This window comes from Larus michahellis, chromosome 7 (assembly GCF_964199755.1).
Source record: "Larus michahellis chromosome 7, bLarMic1.1, whole genome shotgun sequence".
Lineage (NCBI taxonomy): Eukaryota > Metazoa > Chordata > Aves > Charadriiformes > Laridae > Larus > Larus michahellis.
Window position 1 is genome coordinate 8725577 of NC_133902.1, and position 19288 is coordinate 8744864.

General features: G+C 40.3%; 1 protein-coding gene across 12 annotated transcripts in view; it reads right to left on the minus strand.

Annotated features, from left to right (window-relative positions):
• NF1 (neurofibromin 1) overlaps positions 1-19288 on the minus strand; it is a 96519-nt gene that overhangs the window by 74855 nt on the left and 2376 nt on the right. For all 12 annotated transcript variants that reach the window (XR_012588468.1, XM_074595724.1, XM_074595720.1 and 9 more), the window contains exons 2-11: positions 12651-12794; positions 9980-10063; positions 7505-7695; positions 5083-5189; positions 4753-4820; positions 4438-4513; positions 3779-3936; positions 2947-3120; positions 2642-2764; positions 2271-2345 (exon numbers count right to left, since the gene is read on the minus strand). Coding sequence is in view for 11 of the 12 variants with exons in the window: in XM_074595724.1 (XP_074451825.1) it covers positions 2271-2345; positions 2642-2764; positions 2947-3120; positions 3779-3936; positions 4438-4513; positions 4753-4820; positions 5083-5189; positions 7505-7695; positions 9980-10063; positions 12651-12794 (1200 nt within the window). In the remaining variant the exon portion in view is untranslated. The remainder of the gene's footprint in view (positions 1-2270; positions 2346-2641; positions 2765-2946; positions 3121-3778; positions 3937-4437; positions 4514-4752; positions 4821-5082; positions 5190-7504; positions 7696-9979; positions 10064-12650; positions 12795-19288) is intronic.

Consider the following 19288-nt stretch of genomic DNA (forward strand, 5'->3'; position numbering starts at 1 on the left):
ACACTAAACAAGATAGAAAATTGGTATTTTAAGTGCTTGATAATATCTGAAAAGCTGTATTATTCCACCACAGATACACCACCACATCTACAGTAGCATTTTCTCCCCTATTTGTCAAAGCGTCTAAAAGGGGAGGCACTTTGTTTAAATGTTAAACAAATGTTTAAAAACAAACACTTTTTGTTTTTAAATATAGTGTTTTCATTACAATGTTGGGATAAATTAAATAGAAAACGTTATGTAAATTACGTAAAGCTGGTTACTCAACACTGATTCTATTCTATTCTACAAGAAGGGTCGGAAGGAGGATCCGGGCAACTACAGGCCTGTCAGCCTGACCTCGGTACCAGGAAAGATCGTGGAGAGGATCATCTTGAGTGAGCTCTCACGGCAAGTGCAGGGCAGCCAAGGGATCAGCGCCAGCCAGCACGGGTTTAGGAAAGGGAGGTCCTGCTTAACCAACCTGATCTCTTTCTAAGACCATGTGACCCGCCTTCTGGATGCGGGGAAGGCTGTGGACATTGACTATCTGGATTTTAGTAAGGCCTTTGACACCGTCCCCCACAGCATTCTCCTGGAGTAGCTGGCGAATCATGGCATAGACAAGTGTACTCTTTGCTGGGTTAAAAACTGGCTGGATGGCCGTGCCCAGAGAGTTGTGATTAATGGGGTGAAATCCTCTTGGCGGCCGGTCACCAGTGGTGTCCCTCAGGGCTCAGTTTTGGGGCCAAGTTTGTTTAATATCTTTATCAATGATCTGGATGAGGGGATTGAGTGCACCCTCAGTAAGTTCGCAGACAACACCAAAGTAGGTGGGAGCGTTGATCTGCTTGAGGGTAGGAAGGCTCTACAGAGGGACCTGGACAGGCTGGATCAACGGGCCAAGGCCCAATTGTCTGAGGTTTAATAAGGCCAAGTGCCGGGTCCTGCATTTCGGTCACAACAACCCCAAGCAACGCTACAGGCTTGGGGAAGAGTGGCTGGAAAGCTGCCCAGCAGAAAAGGACCAGGGGGTGCTGGTGGATGGCCAGCTTAACATGAGCCAGCAGCATGCCCAGGTGGCCAAGAAGGCCAACAGCATTCTGGCTTGTATCAGGAACAGCATGGCCAGCTGGAGTAGGGAAGGGATCGTGCCTCTGTACTCGGCACTGGTGAGGCCTCACCTCGAGTGCTGTGTTCAGTTCTGGGCCCCTCTGTACAAGAGGGACATTGAGGTGCTGGAGCGTGTCCAGAGGAGAGCTACCGGGCTGGTGAGGGGTCTGGAGACCAAGTCATATGAGGAGAGGCTGAGGGAGCTGGGCATGTTTAGCTTGGAGAAGAGGAGGCTGAGGGGAGACCTCATTGCCCTCTACAACTCCCTGAAAGGAGGTTGGAGAGAGGTGGGTGTTGGCCTCTTTTCCCAGGGGAATAATGACAGGAGCAGAGGAAATGGTCTGAAGCTGCGGCAGGGGAGGTTTAGATTAGATATTAGGAAGAATTACTTTACTGAAAGAGCGGTCAGGCACTGGAGCAGCCTGCCCAGGGAGGTGGTTGAGTCACCATCCCTAGACGTATTTAAGAAACGTCTAGATTTGGCACTTCAGGGCATGCTCTAGTGGCAGAGATTGTAGGGGGGTTTTTTGTGTGTGTGTGGTCAGACTCGATCTCAAAGGTCCTTTCCAACCATGAAGATTCTATGATTCTATTTTCTATTTTTCAGGAAAGTATTTCTGAACAGTATAAAAATTAAAGTTGTATTTTACTGACTTAAAGTACTGTAACACACTGAAGATAAACAACTGCACAAACTTTCAAAATACTTTTGGCACTCAGTATTTACTAAAATTTTACGCTGTTTGTATTCATACTCGATCAACTCCCTGAGCAAAGCCATGAGGCCAGCTCCTCCCCTAAGTTCCCGTGTCAATATACTAGGAGTAGTAGAAGGTGGTGTAACAATCTATGTCCTGAGGGCGGTTTTCATTTATCAATAAAGCAGTACCTATTAGAAAACCAGAGACTATAAGACTCATTTATCATCCCACATGAGAGGTATTAAAAGACATTTGTATTGAAATTTTATATTGGAATACAAGCTCTCAAACTGGGAACCCAACTGGTGGACAGCATGAACAAAGATGTCTGTGTCCCTCCTTATTAGCAAGCAACGCTTGCTGTGCGGATACAGGCAACGAGATTTGGTCTACCATTCACATTGTATTTAACAAGCAGATACTGATCTGAATAGAAGCCGCAGATTGCTGGGTTGATTAAATACTTTCAGAACTTACATTTGTGATTATTCGGTGGAGTGAATTTACCAGTACGTAATGAAATGTTGATGGGGAATTCTGTGCCAAGCAGATCTACAATAAAAATACATAAAAGACACTTAGGAACATCTTTTTCTTTACCATCTTTCTTATCACGCTGAATAACATACCAGAGCCTTTTTATTAAATTGACAGCTGTCAAATCTAAACATGAGAAAGTCTAACCGTCTAAGAAAAGATTTATGAAAACATGCAGACATTTATTACTAAGGGTTATTTATACAGTTGAACTTATTTATGAGCTTCCAGCTGCTGTTAGCACATGGCTTATAACTGACAGGTCATCAATAGTATATGGAGAATGACTTACCAGTAGGTAGTGTTCTCACCTTAAAGTGTTGGTTATTATGAGGGTTTATGCGGAAGCAGGAAACTAAGCAGTCAATCATAAGGTCCACATCCGCATTTTGATTGCCTCTTGAAAAAGGTTTGCTTGGATTAAACAGCAAATTCTATGTATTTCAAAAAAATAAAAATATATAAATCAGATACCAAGATTATTCTTGTCTACTTTCCAATACAAAACTTCCCACTGAAAAACACTACGGTATTCTATTAAGGAGAAATTAAAAGTTTATTTCAGTATTTTAAAATCCTAGTTTCTCCATTGCAATTAGGAAACAGACATTTTTACCTTAAGATCTACCACCATGGACTGCACTAGTAGGAAAATGACGGAATTATCTTCCCAATTGATGTAGGTAGACGCTTTGCACAGTTTAACACACGCAATAGCAGCACTTTCCGTCAGCTGTCTGCTCCCACTGTGGCCTGCAAGTGCTTTCCTGAGATTGTCCAGGAACAGTTTCTGCAGAATTCAAAATAGGAATAGTTACAACCAGAGCTTTGGTCATCTGCGGTCAGGACTTTTAGATCCTTAAATACTAAAAACAAACAACATTGCATTTTCTGATCAGAAATCATGGGCATTGGGATTGCAAAAAACAACTTGATGCGGCATTCTGGAGCAGTTATGTTTATTACAGACATTCCGTTTGAACGATCTAGGGCAATCAGAATGGCACAAAGGTAGATGGTTGTTTACTCTTAACCGTAATGTTTGCAGCCACATCAAATTCAACATCTGCTACAGGGACTGCAGTTACGGAACACGCAGTACACGCTGCAGAAGCCCAGATCAGTACAATATAGGCCAGCTAGAAGCAATGCTAAGTCTGTTACTGGTGGGGGCAGGGGAAAATCACATCACTAGGATTCAAATCTCCAAGGAGATGTAAAAGTTCTGAAATAACATTGCTTGGGACATACTATCTGCATGAATTATTGACAGTGAAAGAACATATGTTAGGTGAGAACTTAAAAAGGGTGCAGAAATTTACATATGGAATTGCAATGTACTTTTTGGGCAGGAAAGACAAAATAAAATACACCTGAAATACAGAGTAAGCAGAGACAAGCGTCCTCTAGAAATCAGAACCAGAATTCGCATACTTTTCTTCTCTTACCTTGTTCATTTTAGTTTCCTCTACCACATCCTTTGCAATATCTTGGATTATCTCTGGACACAGGACCAGGAGTATGATTTGCAGTGGCCAAACTGCTGCTTTACGTTTTGTGCTTTCAGCAAAGCCATCCACTAAGTCAAACAACTTCTCTGCACAATCTGCATAAAATACAACCCCAAGTTCAAGACCAACTTTAATTATGAAAAGGTAAAGAATAGCTATAAAGGAGCAGAAGGATAGCTCCACCTACACAGAAAAAAGTTCTGGTTTGCACATTACTGGGGATGAAATCAACCCAGTTAAAGACACGGTCTTCCTGAAAATATCGTTTTTCCTCTTTTTGACTAGAGACAAATACAGATGATGTTCTCGTAAGTTTTTTTTTCCCCTGTATCAAGATGAAAATTATATATTTGAAGAGTTGCCATCTTTTGGGGTTTATTTCTTTGTGTTGCAAACCACAAAATGAATCCCTTTAAAAGGTGAGTCAAGAAAGAAAAGAGATAGCAATATACCCTTACTTGCCCTGACAAAGGTTGACAGAAATGTGTTTCTTATTTGCAGGCTGCACAAGAAGCAACGAGGGCACAAAATGCAAGTGAGTGTGGAGATGTCTGAGAAACCAACTTTTGAACGCAATGTCATTTGTTCTGCCTTACCAGCCATATCGGTCTGTGGGGTTTGGTACAGCTTTGTGAATTCATCAGGATAGTTTTCCACCCAGTTCCAAAATGCCTGCAGATAACACAAAACATTTTCATGTTCCAGAGCTTAAAGATATTTTTTCTGAATTATGTATTTAAATGAAGAGAGATTTTACTCTTACTTCTAATCATTCAACATTTCTTGCAAAACATATGCATCGGTGATTCACCAACATATATTTCATTGTAAATGACCAAATTGCAGCTATTGCTAAACTAGATAAAGTCTGCAAATAAGCAATGAAACAAGATAAATATTAAAATACCTACCTTTTCAAGACTGTTGATAACAGCTAACTGAGCTACTTTCTTAAGGGCTTTAAACTTGAATACAGTCTCTGTAAAGGTAAAACATTTCTGCATTTAGAAAAGAAACTTGGTTCCAAAAAGCAACACAGATTATAAAAGACCCTTGAAGCGCAAAGCAATTTTTAAACCAAAGTCTTTATGCTACTTAAGTATTTTTAAATATTTTGGTATATATATGACTATTTGGAGTAAAACACAGCAATAAAAAGATATACATATGACTACCATTGTGTCATCTCTAACTAGCCACATTCAGGCAAAAATATTTCAAAACACAGGCTCAAATCATACCTTGCAAGAGTCGTTTTAGTTTTGAACAATCCACACTGATGTACTGTAAAAGTTCAATATCATGAACATCAGCATTATCTTCTGAACAAACAGTCAGTTCCTGTAATCTAAAAATATGCAAAGTAAACTAACATCTCAATCAGATTATGTCAGAGAGGTATGAACACATACCTATGAGTCTGTACGTTTGCATAGCAGGGGAATATTATATGATCTCCTCACATAATATGATCTCCTCAGCTAAACTTTTCGAGGTTTAGAAATGAAAGTCAGACCTTGCACGATTAGGAGTTAATATCACAGTCTTATTCCGTACTCATACTGAAAATGGATCTAGAAGTACTAGTGATGAGTCTTACAAGATACCAATACCATCTGGTGACAGTCTTTCTATGCCCAAGATCTGCCTAAGTCCTTCTGTTATCACCATACTGTAGCAGTAAACTTGTCATATTTCATCTAAATATTAAACTCATGCAATCATGACACCTTTAGACTACTGCTCCGTAACAGCAAGTCTTGCCCCAGCTAATTTCTCAAGAGTAAAGCCGTGACTGATGGTACTTAATATCGCTGAAAGTGAACTACAACCGCTCTTTGTAAGCTAAAGAAGCTCCATGTTTTTCTGGCCTAAAGAAATAGGGTGAAGTTTAATCACACCATTTTAAATACAACGGCAGCTTTTCACACTTTTGTATTAGATGATTTACTAAACATCTCATCAGACACTAAGCCACTAATAACTAAATCGTATGTTCTCACAAACTAAAGATTGCCATGTCTCGTTCCAAAGCTACAGATGTGTTTTAGACATGGAATGTGATTTCCAGTACTACACACAAAAGCAGTTCTTCATTTCTCCAACGCCAGGGAAACTTAACAGCCCTCGCTGGGAATGGGAAGGTCCCCACTGCTCTGCTTTTCGTGCCAAAAATCCCCCAGCTGCTGCACAAGGCCTAGAAATATGCCTAAACAGGAAGCACAGGTCAAGAGAGCAGCACCGCTGACTGTCGGCAAGCTGACCCCCGTGGAGATCAGCAACAACTGGGCAAATATTTAACTACTTATGCACAGGCCATCTTGAAGGGAAAAACAGGTTAGGGAAAAGCACTGTTCCACCTCAAATGGACGGTCAGAAGGGGGTTGGAGCTTGAGAACTAAACCATGCTACAGATATATGAAGAAATATAGATTCACGGATGAGATTCAAAGACTGACAAAAAATTCCAACTGAAAAATACTTCCTATAAAAGGAGCAAAAGAAATTGTTTCCATTTCCATAAGCAACAAAACATAATCAACCTATTGAGTAAAACCACATCCTTCATGCTAGCTGCCAAGTCTATGTTCCTGAAACAGAAGTTATTAAAGGCTCTGTAAAAGTTTTTAAAATACTTAAAATTTAAAATCATTGAATAATCTTAGACTGACTTCTAAAATGCAAATATTTTCAAAAACATTGGAATGGAAGTGTTTTTACATTATAAGGACTATATAAATCTTTGTTTCAATTAAATTGACATGCTCCTTGCTATGGGACCACATAAGGTTGCCCAAGGTCCACTTTTAATAAATCAAGGATGATGTTAGCTCTTATCACACATTGTTACAGCTAAGCTACTTCAAACAACTTTCAAAAAACATCAAAGTATTTCAGTAATAAAAAGCTTAATACACAACTCTAGTGGACTGGAAACATTCTGAAGCATCAGAGACACCTGGAACAGGGCAAAAAGAGCAGAGAATAAATGGAAGCCTTGGGTCTATCTCTCTTCTCACTTAGAACAGCAGCAAAGACAGTTATTTTACAGTGAATGTGCTGTGAAACTCAAGTCAGTCAGAAGTCAAATGGGTCTTTTCCAACAACTAACAAACAGTCCAGCTGTTTTGTCCCCTTCAGGCATAAGATAGATTTAACATAAAAGCCTTCAAGCAGGAAAAATTAGGAAGGAAAACAGCCTTGGGGCTCCAACACAGCTGTAGACAATCAGAAATTTTGCATTCTAAATTGCTAAGTAAATGGATAAAAGCCATTATCTTCAGCATCCATTTTTTCCCAAAAATCCTTGCACCCACCAAGAACTTACTCAACTTATTCAGCTGAGCTATCATTACTTTCACTCTAGGATGGCATTTGACTTGTACTTAAGGCAACAGATTAAACCAGCAACAAAGGCAGCTCACAGGAAATATGCTGGCAGCAACCTAGAACGGATACAAAACAGGTTTGTTTTGTAACCTGAAACTCAAGTAAAATTTTGAAAGGTAGAGGGAGTTTCACTGAAGAACTATCTTATTAAATATCATTTAAACAGTTAACTTTTCTGAAATTGGGAAAACTAGAATTCATGACAGATGTTCTAGACACCAGTATTTAGTAGATTTTCTAATACACTCAGTCAGGCTACTGAAAAACACCTACCTGGTGGAAATGCGGCTGAACACAGCATTGAAGTTATTGCAGCTAAGAGAAAACAGAACCCCAGAGGCAGAATTTCGCAGTTCAGCTGCATGCTGGTTCCCTTCACGGTAAGTGTGGATGAAGTGGCAGATTTCTGGCAGCAACTGTTTTACCAGCATGGTCTCGTCTAGTCGCATGGTGTCCTTTGGTTGCTAAAAAGAAACATTCAGTCTCTCATGAAATTCCATTTTGAAGGTTTGGAGGCAAAAAAACAGAGCATCTGCCACTAGTAGGCACAGGACCTGAATCTGAACTTCTGACTCTGCCTACAGGCTACCCCTGAGCATACTGTAAGTCGTCTACACCGAAAACAGCTTCTTGCCATTTAAACAATAACCCATATAATTCAAACCATCTTATATTTTCAGTTAAGTCTCCAAAATATGAAGGAACACCAAGTTGATCAATGTCATCAAGTATCAATCAAAATATCAAACTAGTTTTTCAAGTAAAGCACATTTCTGTTTTGACGAATGCACGCTGTTGATCTTGCGGATCAACACTGGAGCAGTGCAGCATTAACCATCCTGGCTTTGAACGGAAGCTCAAAGGGCAAAGCCCCACCCTTACTTCTCTTTTGGGTAGTATTCTAACCACTATATTTTGACAGCAAATATTTTATACAAAAAAAATGAACCGAAAAAGAGGTGCTTCTCCCTTGCTCTTGCCTGGGATTGCTCTATATGAGTCAAAAATGGCTTAACTTTCCTGCAAAAGAAAAATCTCATTTTTGCCAGTTTGCACAGTATGAGACATAAGGAAACTATTTACAGAAGAATTCAAAGTGAAACTTTGCTCTACTAAGAGCAAGTTTTAACAGAAGGGTCAGCATTAAAGTTTTCTAAAATTCTACCAATGAATTTACCATAGGGAATTGGGAAGTTTCAGCGACTCCCACTTAGTTGACCTGAGTCCTGTTGCCATGAGAACTTGATGAAACATTAAGCAAGAACAGGGAGCAAGAAATACGGCTGAAGATATCACAGAACACAACACTCTTTGTATAGGACTTTGGCTCAGTCTTATTAAACATATACTGGCTCAACTTGCTCTCATCTGAATTGACAAAGCAAGAAGTATTCAGCACAATTATAGGCTGTTCAAATATCATCTATCAGGAGAAAAAACACTAAGGTTTCAAACAATACACATATAAGAAATATTTTAAAATAATTATTTTCCAAAGTTAAAAGAGTTTTTTTGACTCACTGCATCAGAGACACAAAAAGTGCCAAAAAGAGGTATTTACCTCAGGTGTAAATGCTGAAAATTATTCTGGAAAATGTATTTACCTGGATCGTTTGTGAATTTAGAAGAATTCACAATTATTCAGATTGCTTTAGTACTGTAATAGAAGATATGCCACTTGACAAATCTAACCATAATAAGGTCATTACCTTATAAAGAAAGAAAAACTTCAAAAACTGTTGCAGGGAAACAGCAAAGAGCTTAGATGATTTCATGACATTCATCCAGGAATACAGCTCTAAAAAAAATAATTCCTTTCCTGTTAAAGGAATGAACCATTGCAAACGTTGCTCACAGCAAAGCTTGGCTTTGCAATTACACAGCTTAGCACAGTGAGTTGTACAACCGTTCACATCCCAGAGGTACCGGGAAACTGCCTCGCAGCACAGCTCTGACTGGAAACCTCAGCACTGGGCTCCCAGTGGAAGTTTGGACATGGTTAACTAATGTAATCTAGGAAACACCTGCAAAAGTAATCTTTAGAACAGTGACAGCGAAGTTTCTGCTGTATGTACACAAAAAAAACCTACTTGACCAAATTAAAGTTTTAAGAAATTTAAAGAAAAATGAACACTGTATGCAGGAAACTTAGCAGCATAAAACTTTTACTGAATTACCTGCTACTTTTAACATGATTTACTATCACATTACTTCTTTGGGTTTAGTTGCGGGATGAAAGTGTTTTCATGCATCTATTCAAAAAACACCGAGCAGAATACGCCACAAGCATTCAAGGCTTATAAAAATCTAGCAAAGCGTCAGAACCACATGTAATCCTTCATTTTGGTTTGTGCCTTCCCTTAGTGCAGTTCACACATGTCTCTGAGTACAGTTTTCTGCAATTCTTCTTAACAAATTATTAAAAGAAAATCATTACTTATAACTCTACAAGTTAGTTGAGTAGTAAGAAGGACAAACTCAGAAGTTTCCTTGAATCTATTTAGCTGAAAAAACCACTAATTTTAGGCAAGGAAAAAAGCACCCCACAAATCCTTAATTTATCGATTATATCAACCACTTGCATTTATAGGAAGTTTTAGTACTTTTTAAATGGCATTAATCCTACTTCACTCTAAATCAGACGAGTTTTAACTTTAGTACCAGTAATAACAGACACGCAAGCATTTGACTTGTCGTCTCCAACTCATTCGATTCCAACTTAGCAATTGCTTATGCAAGCCTACTCACCCCTGCCAGACATTTTTCCAGTGTATCCAAGATAATCAGCTGAGACAGATATAAATTCTTTTCAGCAGTTTCTCCAAATATTCTCTAGAAGTAGAAAGGAGATGGGATTCATCTGAGACACAGAAATGTGACTTGTAACCTATTCAAGTAACGTAGCAAAGTGGCACAGTCAGTTTCAGCTCCTTTACTGCTCTGCTTTTGAGCTTAGAAATCAAGCCAGCAAAAATCAGATTAAAGTAGGAATTAAAACCTCATTGCTGAAGAAATATCTTTGTCCAGACCGCAATGCCAAATCTAGTAAGGAACAAAGAGTTACCGCAAAGTAAGACTGGAGGTACTCTGCAGCCCCGCACCTCCATCAGGCCTGTGATTTAATTCAGAAATGAAGGTTATACCTTTTCAGAAACTATTTTGGTATCAATTACTGCTGACTCTTTTCCGATTATATGTTTCATTGCCAACATCTTGATAGAACTGATGTTACACCAAATCCATACCGACAAGCTTATGAGAGTGTTGCAAAATTTAGCACAGACCACAGGAAGAAACAGGTGAGACCCTCCAAAGAGACGCCACGCTTCAGACCCAGGAGGGCAGAATTCCATCGGCTGTTTACGCTAGCACCCAATTCAACTGCCAACAATAGTGACTAGTTCCAGCAATATTAAGACGGCAACATAAAGCAGAAAAGATTTAGCCAAAAAAATACTGGTACTACTGCCTACATGTGGAACACATGTAGAAGCCACCCAAATGAAGCTGTATTTTAAACCACAGGAGAGGTGAGCTCAACTAAGTCCAAGTTTCGGCAGAGTGCAAACCCTCAAGATGGCTTCCTAAACGTCAGACCATTATGACAGCCTATTGGCCTGGTTTGTTTCCGCTATAGAAATCCTTCAAAAGTACTGCTGATTCATACAGTACCTCAGTCCATCCAACATAAAAAACGTTAAGTCTTGCTCCTCAGTGCAAAGCAAACATTGACTTTTTTTATTGACATTTTTAGCTAGGTCTATCCAGATCTATATATCATATAGAGAACCTTGTCTTTACTGTATAGTTTTCTTATTTATCAATCATCTTACACATTCACACACTCCTTCAAGCCTATGGAGTTTAATCAAAATAAGTTCTCCCTCAAAAGGGATTACAGGTAGCTTTAAGCAGCCCAAAATCCCTAGCAGTAGGGCAACCTGTGTTCTGATTTTATCAACCCTTTGTAGTGTTCTAGCAGATGCACGTCTCTACACAGCTGACATCCAAAAGAGCTCGCTGCAAACTGTCTTACTAAAACCATTAAAAAAAGGTACCGCTAGAGTTTGGCCAGTTCTGTTACCTGTTTGTGGAGATTCCACATGATCACAGATCACACGGCTTCAAAACTCAATGAACTAAACTTTTCTCATGACAAACCCAAAACAGACCTTCATGAAAAAAGAAAAACAAACTGCGTCTTTCTCCTCATAAAGGATTCCTAAACTTCCCATTGACTCAACTTGATGGTAACAGTTGTATTCCTAGAGTGGACACATCGGACATCCACATTCTTTTTTATTCTTTCTAGGTTTCTCTTCTCTCTGGTTCCACTGAGAGCTATTTTAAAAGACAGTTTTAGTGATGCTGATGAGTCAAATATTTTGAGGGATTTCAGGAATCATTTCACGGTTCCCTTGGAGGCAGAACAAAAACCAGCCTGCAGAAGGGAACCATCTACTAAGACACCTGGCTCTAAAGATTTCTCTTTGGGAACTCGTAGAAAAACCACCTTGAATCTCATCCCTTCACACCAGTGTCCTACCCTCAAGTTTCAACATTAAATGGTTTAATGAGAGGCTGAGATCCGTATCAAGCAGTAAATGGAAGAGATGTGTATCACTCCACGTTTGTCATTCACTTTTCTTACTGACTAGTAAGGTATCCCTTTGGAGGTACGAGTCCATAGTGGCAGTATTAGACAGGAGATTGTTTTCAAAGATTTTTCTTACAAGGTTCTGACTGAAATTCATCTGGTTGTTAAAATATATATATATATATATTTTATACACACACACACTAAAACATTCAAGCAGCCTGGAAAATTCAAACAGCTTAGGTTTTAAATCCTTTTCCCTTTTTTTTTCCCCTTCTTCCTTTCCCATGATGATTCCTGGCAGGTGATGCTCTGGCAGGACAGAAGAGGGGGAGAACCCATGGCTATGGTGGTGCCGGGCAGCTCCTTAGCCCTGCTGCACTCCTCTGCACCACCCCAGCCAACTGCAGCATCTTCCCGTGGCCCAGAAACATCCTCCCTCGCATCCCAAAAGCAGCGCATTCTACAGGTACCTAAACATTGCTCAGAGCACCCATGTACCTTTATGTACCCACTCCTTCGCAAGCCCCACACTGCTCCAGCCCCAGTGCGCTTCATGGCTAACAGCGGGCTGCCCTTAAGCACCACCTTCCTTAGATCTCTCTGCCACAACTACCTCACCTCATCTCATCACCTTTCCATGTAACACAGCTCGGTGCTGCTGGTGAACTTCAGCACATGAGGATGAAAAGAAAGAAATTAAGTGTAAAAGGCAAGCCACAATTTGACTAAATCTCAAGTGACTCTCTGCAGATTGTATAATATCAATAAATAACAACCATTTTGAAAAATCACCCAACGATCCAAAATGAGAAGACTTACCATGTTATTAACATTTTTTAAGATATTAGTGAGACCACTGATGACCAGGGAAAACTTGTACTTGGAAATGTTTATGAGACATTCCTTGTTGTGCTCCGTACTGACTTTGGTGTGGGTGTTCTGCTGGCCGGCCTTTATTGGAAGCTACAAAAAGAGAGAAGCATCGTAAGCCTTTTTATATTGAACATTACAATTTTAAAGATGGGTTAAAAATTTTTGAGGCCCCAGAAACAACCTTGAAAAACATTCTACAGGAGACAACTACAAACACATTATTTCATTTTCTCTACAGTCATCTTTCTATTAGTTATCTATAAAGCAAAATACTGAAGTTCCTATTCCTTTTTTAGAATTGAAACTAAACCTCTGTTTGTGATAAATTTTCTACAGACCAAATGTCAAAGCAATCAAAAGGAGCTGAAAAATGCAAGACAGAATTATCAGAAGAAAAGTTTCTTTATTTGAAAAATTAGCTTGTTAAATACCAAAAATCTTCAAAAGGCTAATACCTGCAAGCAAAAACTGCATCTTGAAACCTGAGAGGAGGGAAATCACAGCAGCTCACAAAGGAGGTGAGCTGGAAGGCGGTAACAGCGGTTCCATGTGTGTTCTCTACTCCTTCGCAGGACAGAGCCGGCCAAGAGGGACAACCGAGTCCCAGAAGGAACCGCCACCGCCAGCCTCCACAGGCCCCGAGGACCTGGGCTCCTTGGGTCCCCTCTCAAAGACACCCCACCATCACTGGGCGATGGAACCGCAGCCTCAAACCCACTGCAAGCACTCGTGAGCCAGGCACCGCTCCTGAGCCTGCCTTACCGCCTTTGCCCAAGAGCCAGCCATAAAAACCAGACCGGAAACACATCTTTTCCAGGAAAGATAAGATTCAGAGTAACCGCACAAGACGGAGATGTTTTTCCTGCTGTGTGCACACTAGGCACTTTGTTTCATGCTGTACCCAAATTCTTCGAGGGTCACAAACGAGTCACTCCCCAAGCACGCACTCCGTCCCCTGCACGCTCCTCGCTGGAGCTGGCCCGCTACGAACCACCACCAAAAACGAGAAGCGACTGTCGGAAAAATCCATTTGACTGTGGATTTGTATTTTTTAAAAGCGAACAAATATGGGAACAAAAAAGGAATCAGTATTATCACTGCTTTTTATAATTCACATGTGCCATTTGTATTTTAAAGCATGACCTAGGAATTCACTATCTATAGAAACTTTAATTGCTACTACAAGTTTTAACCAATTTTGACTCCAATTCTAGATAAATGTGTATTCTGAAAGACACCGATAGCTCAAGTAAATGCCACAATGTAATATTTTGCATTAGAAAGCGTATCTTTTAAAAAAAATGTAAAAAAAAAAAAGAGAGAGAGAATTTAAGAGAGGTTAAAAGAAGAATCACAAGGAATTACAATCAGCTTTACAGCGGCAAAATGCTTGAAGAGCAACCTTCCAGGTTGGGGGCCTTGGCAGATTTGGTGAGGGCACCTTCCATACTGTCATCCAGTCAAACTGCTGTCAGCGGTCACGAACATCTCTGCCAACCATTTGACATCACTGTCTTTGTAAAATGCTAGATAAATTGTGTTAAAGAACCCCAAACTTGGAACATTTCTTTCAACAGTTTTGACTGTGTCATTAAACGCAGCCTACTTAACAGCGACATCTTCATTCGTAGGGAAATGGACCTCTTTAACACACTGTCTAGTTTTTAGGCCCAAGTGTAATTCCCACTCCATATAAACTGTGGTTTCGGGTTGAAGTATCAGTTCTTTTGGTACCACAGACGAGGATCACAATGGAGACTGGCTGTTTTTCCTAAGAGAACGGTTGACCCAATTAAAAAATGACTGCACTGCCATGCTGGTCACAGCACGGACCCAGCAGAACAGCGAGGTCCCTGGGGAACCCCTGCTCTCCATTCAGGCAGTGCCTTGGGGCTCTCCAGCACCAGGTGCTGCATCCAGGGAACCACACCACGGGCTCACCCCTCCCCAAGAAGGTCTTGTGCTCTTCTCCTGCACAACCTCCTATAGCAACAACTTCCATAGGGCAATCAAGGCATTTCCACTTAATTCTGTAATTCTCTTGCAAGTGTTCGGACTGTAATGCCGTAAAACAGCACGATGCATTTCAAGATGCTCATTTTAAAACTGGAAAAAGCAGAACAAACAGCATTTATGACCCAAGCTTTGTTTTCATTGTTAGAGGTTATTTTTCAGAAGTCATTACTGGAAGATAGATACATTTAATTAAAACTTTCTTCATTACTAGTACTTTTTATTTGAATTTTCAAGTCTCTGTGCTGACAACATCAGAAAAGCTCAATACCAGTGAGTGATAAAACACTTCAGAAGTGCCTCTCAAAGAACTGTGTCACAGCTCTAGTTCTGTATGCTGCCATGCTACAGAAACTTCGCATTACACCCTTCTGGAGCTTCCTGCCACAACCACCGCTGCAACAAGGTCACCTAGAAGTAAAATTGCTTTTTATACTACCATTTAAAATAGCAAACTATATAAAAAGGAAATATTAGCACTGTTGGGTTGGTTTTTTTTTATTTCCCAGCTATTTCCTTTGTGCACTCCGACATGCTGGAGCACTGATGTCCTCTAACAGAATGCAGTGCCAGTGTTGAGAGATCGAAACGAAATTATTTAACTTCTATACAAACATCCATCCACATAAACATTACAAGGAAAAAAAAGGAAAAATAAATGGAAAAAAAAGTTGAAATTTTACTTTCATTGCCTTTAATTTTATTTTAGAAATAAGAAAGTCTGACACAAATGGTTTCCCTAATAGCTTTTATTTGAATTAGAAACGGAAATTAAAGCACAAAGCTTAAATATAACTGGAGTTTCAAACTACGAACACATGCGCCATGTTGAACTCATCCCAGTTTAGCAGAGGGATAGTCTGCTAATCTAATTCAGCTATTTACACCACTGAAATAGGAAGCAACAGTCCTTGTAACTGCACTGGTGCAGGCACAGCCCAGGCCGCGGCACGCTGACGTACGCCCCTCTCTGACCCAGTTCCACTGCGTCGCGCAAAGGTGTCCGTGAGCTACAGGGCAGGGAGCAATGGCATCTGGGGCTATAATTTGCCTTATTTTGTGCAGTGGACGGACAAAATAGGTAGATGAAATCTGGAATCTTTCCAACTATCAAATTTTAAACCTTCTAAGATCAATTAAAAAAGAACATTGCTGCAAAAGACAAGGAAAAGCCAATAAGTGGCGGAGCCTGACAGGTGCAGAAACACAGGGCGAGACCCAAACGCATCCCAAATTCAGGGTACAAGTCGTCTTGTGTATCAGGTACTGCTGAAACAACTAAAACCGCAAATCTGTAAGATGAAGATCCAAAAAGTACCATTACAGTCAAATTACAAAAGCTGGCTTTGAAACTTTAAAGTGCTCCCACAGAACTGCAGAGCTGTTAGAAGAGGAAAGCGCTAGGGTATCTGATAGCAGGGAAGACTGCCGTGTCTTTGGAAGTGGCCTCAAGTTAGAGACTGATGTATCCAAAAATGTGCAGTTAAGGAATCCTTATTTGATATTAGATGTTAATTATTAAGAAAAATGTGTGTTTTCCATGTCTGTAGAAGAGCTGTCAGCACCTATTTCAACTACCCTCTAATCCGATAGGATAAGGTACAATCTTTTGCTACACATACCGGAACATTGATTTGAAACCAACAACACTAATAGGCTTGAAGGTCTGCAGGACACTGCATTCAGTCTGTTGAGAAAGGCTAACATTAAGCCATGGATTTTTCTTTATCACCTGTAATTAATGAACACCAAGTTTAATCGTCTCTGTTTAGTAAATGACTGTATTAAATGTTCTTATTTTCAGAGCTTACGGAGCAAGATTAAGTGCTTTATCCCTTCAAACAAAGTCACTATTTCAACTTTTTTGTGCAAGACGCAACTTTGCGGAACATTAAGAACCCAAAATCTGACAGATAAGCCTAGTCAGGATGACGGCGGTTGAGACCACTACGGTGACAAGCCTGGTATCGCAGACAGTGGTCACTACAGCCCCGCACAGGTACTGGGTGACCAGCTGCTCCAAGCACCAGCCCAGCAGTGGCCGGGTGCTGGTCCCCCTCGCTGACCCCAGCCCAGAGCAGCACCCGGTGTAACCGGCCTTGGGAGCGGGCAGGGCGGACACGGTGGGGATCCGCCTCAGGAAGGGGAATTCTCCGCTTGTCCGTAACATGCTGAGCATTTCCAGTGAGCGCCTTGAGATGCCTGAATGCATCTGAGCCTTGTGCCTTTGATTCCAATTCAGGAAAAAGTAACAAACATCCAGAAAAAAAAATAATCTCTGGTGTTACCCTGAACAGCATAGAAATCTACCTAACTTTTCCCTTTCAAGTAATTTCTTGGAACTTCTTCAGTAGATTGTAACACACAGAGACACTGGTGAGAGACAGAAAATATACACAGCACCACTCAGCATCAGTACTGTCAGAACCAGATACAAACCTCTCTAAAAATCAACAGGTATCTTCCTCTCAATTACAAACATGCACTGCATCACCTTCTAAAAAGGCAATGCTTAGCAAAAGAACCTCACAACTGAGCCTTCAGAATAACACAGAACTCTGAAAATATTTTATCCGCGTTGCTCTAAAAAAACAAAACCAACAGTATTTTCAAAAGGTTAACTAAAAGTTGGTACTGTGAATAAACGAGTATCTACCCATACTGTTAACGCAAGCCGCTGTGTTAAATAAGGAAGGATTAGCAACTCATCTCAATGCTATTCAACAGTTCATTAATGGACTCAGGTAGCACCTGCTCCACGTGGGCCATCCCTTCACCTATTCTTTAGGACAGCGCCTGTGTGCAGTATAGCACTTCATTTTGAAATACACTACACACACTGTTTTAGAAAAATAAGATCAAAGCTGCTTCAGGTTTACCTTAGAGAAAGATGAAACCGTACTTAAGAGCAGTGGTTGGGTCTGTCTCTGTTCCTGGCTCCTGTGGAAATCCCTTTCAGACAGAGCAGGTGTGGAGAAAAGTTGGGGGAGTGCAGCTGGCAGAACTCGCATGAAATACTTTAAAATACATCTTATTACTACTAGCAATTTCTTAGCAAGCCAAGATGAGAAACAGCAATGAAAAACACAAAGCTGGTACTTGCAGACAATGCTTTTGCAGGTCTCTGATTCTGTATAGATGTCAAATGCCACAGAGAGAATTAACACAAGGGGGGAATATTTGCTTTAATTTAATGCCTTTTAATGAAAGTAAGAATGGAACATTCCTACTGGCTTTCAGTTTTTACAAAAGCTTTCTTAACCAAAAGCAATCATATCTCATAAACTACAAATGGGGAGCCTAAACCATAATCCACATAATGAAGGGCTTCTTTCTTTAAAGCATATCATAATCACTTAAGTCGCCACAAGTTTATACAGGATTAATACCTTTCATTATATTTGATAGTTTTCAAACAGTCTAGATTCAAATGGTTTAGGCAGTAAGGTTTCTCTGACTATGGTTACAACTATTTCTCTACTGTAGCAGCCTTCCCATGACTTCAGTCTCTAACACATTTAAAAATACTATAAAAATACCGTACATAAAATTGTAAGTGAACATTTCCATAGGAAAAAAGGGACAAGTTTCTTTTACAAAGACCTGATTATGTTTGAAACCACAGAGAATTCTACTAAAACATAGCCTAGCCTCCTTGTGCTCCTGCAGCCTACACTGATCATTGAAAGTTTTGAAAAACACAATAACTAGTCCTACATACAAAATCGGTCCAGAGGTTTCATATGTGCTACCTAAGAAATGTGATCTGGCCTCCCATGTACCATCAACAGCGTCTTTCTGCACCAGCTGAAACCTCCACGCAGCCTTCAAGGGGAGCCCAAAGAAGAGTGCACTGCAGCAGCCGTAGTCTCGGGAGTGAGCGCAGCCGGGCAAGACTGGCAGCGTATTTGAAAAATTGACTCAGTCAGCCAGTCATTGGTTAATTCATAGAACTGTGCTTGCCAGTCATTTCAGGCCCACAGAACTGTACACACAAAAGCAGATTTTGGTTAAAGCAGCATTTATAACAATAAACAAGAGTAGACAAGAACAGACTGGTTTGCACTGATTTTTCTTGTTTTCAGTACAGATTAGCATTCTCTCAGTTTGTTGGTTCATCTGTCTTAAAATGAATTCAAGCACTCAGCAAATGAATGAAAAGCCTGTCTACGTCTATAAACTCTGGTGAATGAGGGTTACATTTTCCTCCTTTGTAAAGGAAGGAAGAAACCTTGGAAAAAAAACACCCAAACCTAAACAACTCACAACAAACATGAGCTCCCCTTCCTCACTCAAACGTACCACGGACATAATAAGCAGTGGCTCCCTCGGTGCTGAATCAAGAGGTTCCTGCACTTAGACGGGCAGAGTGTGCAAAAACTCAAAACTGCATCATCACCACTAAAATAACATGCACATATTCAGTATATTTTTATGAATTATGAACTTGATGCTTAAATGAGCAGTCTAGAATGTATCCAGCGGATAACTTAATAACCACAACCACATGACCACCCAATAATGACACAAGCATAAGGAGTTACAAGAAGCGCACAAATATCACCATTGAT